At 65.2% G+C, this 1372-nt stretch overlaps 1 protein-coding gene across 1 annotated transcript in view; it reads right to left on the bottom strand.

Annotated features, from left to right (window-relative positions):
- SCRIB (scribble planar cell polarity protein) overlaps positions 1–340 on the bottom strand; it is an 18598-nt gene extending 18258 nt beyond the window's left edge. The window contains exons 1-2 of the mRNA XM_077758134.1: positions 227–340; positions 42–120 (exon numbers count right to left, since the gene is read on the bottom strand). Of these exons, the coding sequence (XP_077614260.1) occupies positions 42–120; positions 227–260 (113 nt within the window). The 5' untranslated portion in view covers positions 261–340. The remainder of the gene's footprint in view (positions 1–41; positions 121–226) is intronic.
- Between the last annotated feature and the right edge of the window lie 1032 nt (positions 341–1372).

Genomic DNA, 1372 nt, shown 5'->3' with positions numbered 1-1372 from the left:
CTCCCGCTCCTGCCCCCACCCCCGCCATGGCCCCCACCCACCTAGACAAGGGATTCCCGCTGAAGTCTGCAATCTCCAGGGCCTTGCAAAACTTGATGCTCTCGGGGATCTCCGGGATGTCTGCCGTAGGAGAGGGATCACCATGGAGAGACATCAGGGCCCTTGAGGCCTCCGAGCCCTTCCTGCCACCCCTAGGCTCCGCCCCCGACCTGCCCCGACCCCGCACCGTTCCGGGACACATCCAGCTCCACCAGCTGCATGAAGTTGGCCACCTCAGGAGGCAGCCGCTGAATCTCGTTGTCACTCAGGCCCAGCTTCCGCAGGTTCAGCAGCCGGAAGAAGGGCTGTGGGCAGGGAGTGGGGTCAGGGGCGTGTGGACTCTAGCACAGGGCCCCTCCAAGGGCAGGCGCGAATTTGTGGGTCATGGACCCCATGGGCCCCCGCCTGCCTCAGGCCACACGGGAACCCAGGTCCTGCCGCATCGCCTCAGTCTGCAGCAGGAAAGGACAGAAAGGCGCGTACCGGCATCTCGCTAGGTTTCTAATTTCCTCTCGGTGCCCGACGGCCTCCCGTCAGCTCAGACACGGCCCCGCTACCATCCTTCCAAAGCGCTCCAAACCTTGGCCAATAAGCACCCTCGCGTCTAGCAGGTGCTTCTCCGTCCCTTGCCCTGTGTGCTCTCCTCGGGACCCCACATGCCACCCGCCCAGGCAGCGAGGCCTCCAGGGCCCACGCCGGCTCTGCTGCTGCACCCAGCCAACCCGGCCCAAACCCGCGACGACGATCTGCCAGTCGTGAAAGAAAATGACAGAGACGGCGAAGTACTACAGGTACAAACAGCTTCGTGTTGGGGGGAAGAGGGAGGGCAGCACGAAGACTCCTGGCGATGCTGAGGGACGGACTCCTCCCATCCAAGCCCAGAACACTGTCACCACACCCTCTGTGGCCCCCAGGCACTGGGCCACTTAGCGACCGGTCTCCAGAAAAGAAATCCTTTTATGACCTGTTTCCTTTAGTAACCTCTCCTCCAGAGCGGCCTTAGAAAGCAAGCAAGCTGACGGGGAGGCACAACGGCAAGGAGAGGGCAAGCGGCAGGCCCGTCAGGGACAAGGGCCTGGAGGAGCGCTCCTCCATCGCACCCCTCGGCCCCCCGGAGGAGAGCAGGGGGAGGCCGCCAGGCTCCTCACCTCCCGCGCAGCGTCAACAGTCTTCACCTGCCAGACCAAGCTCGCCTTCCCACCTGGGTTCGCTCCATCCCCGCCCCCGCCCCCACGCTTGCGCTGGGCTGGGCACCCAGGCCGGGCGTCCTCACCACCCCTGGGCAGGCACCTGAGGAGCACTGCCACCTGGCGCCGGCCCCCGAAGCGCGAGA

The sequence above is a fragment of the Crocuta crocuta genome, unplaced genomic scaffold, assembly GCF_008692635.1.
Source record: "Crocuta crocuta isolate KB4526 unplaced genomic scaffold, BGI_CrCroc_1.0 scaffold327, whole genome shotgun sequence".
In the NCBI taxonomy this organism is placed as follows: Eukaryota; Metazoa; Chordata; class Mammalia; order Carnivora; family Hyaenidae; genus Crocuta; species Crocuta crocuta.
Note: the sequence above shows the minus strand (reverse complement) of the source record. Positions and strands in the feature narration are given on the sequence as shown.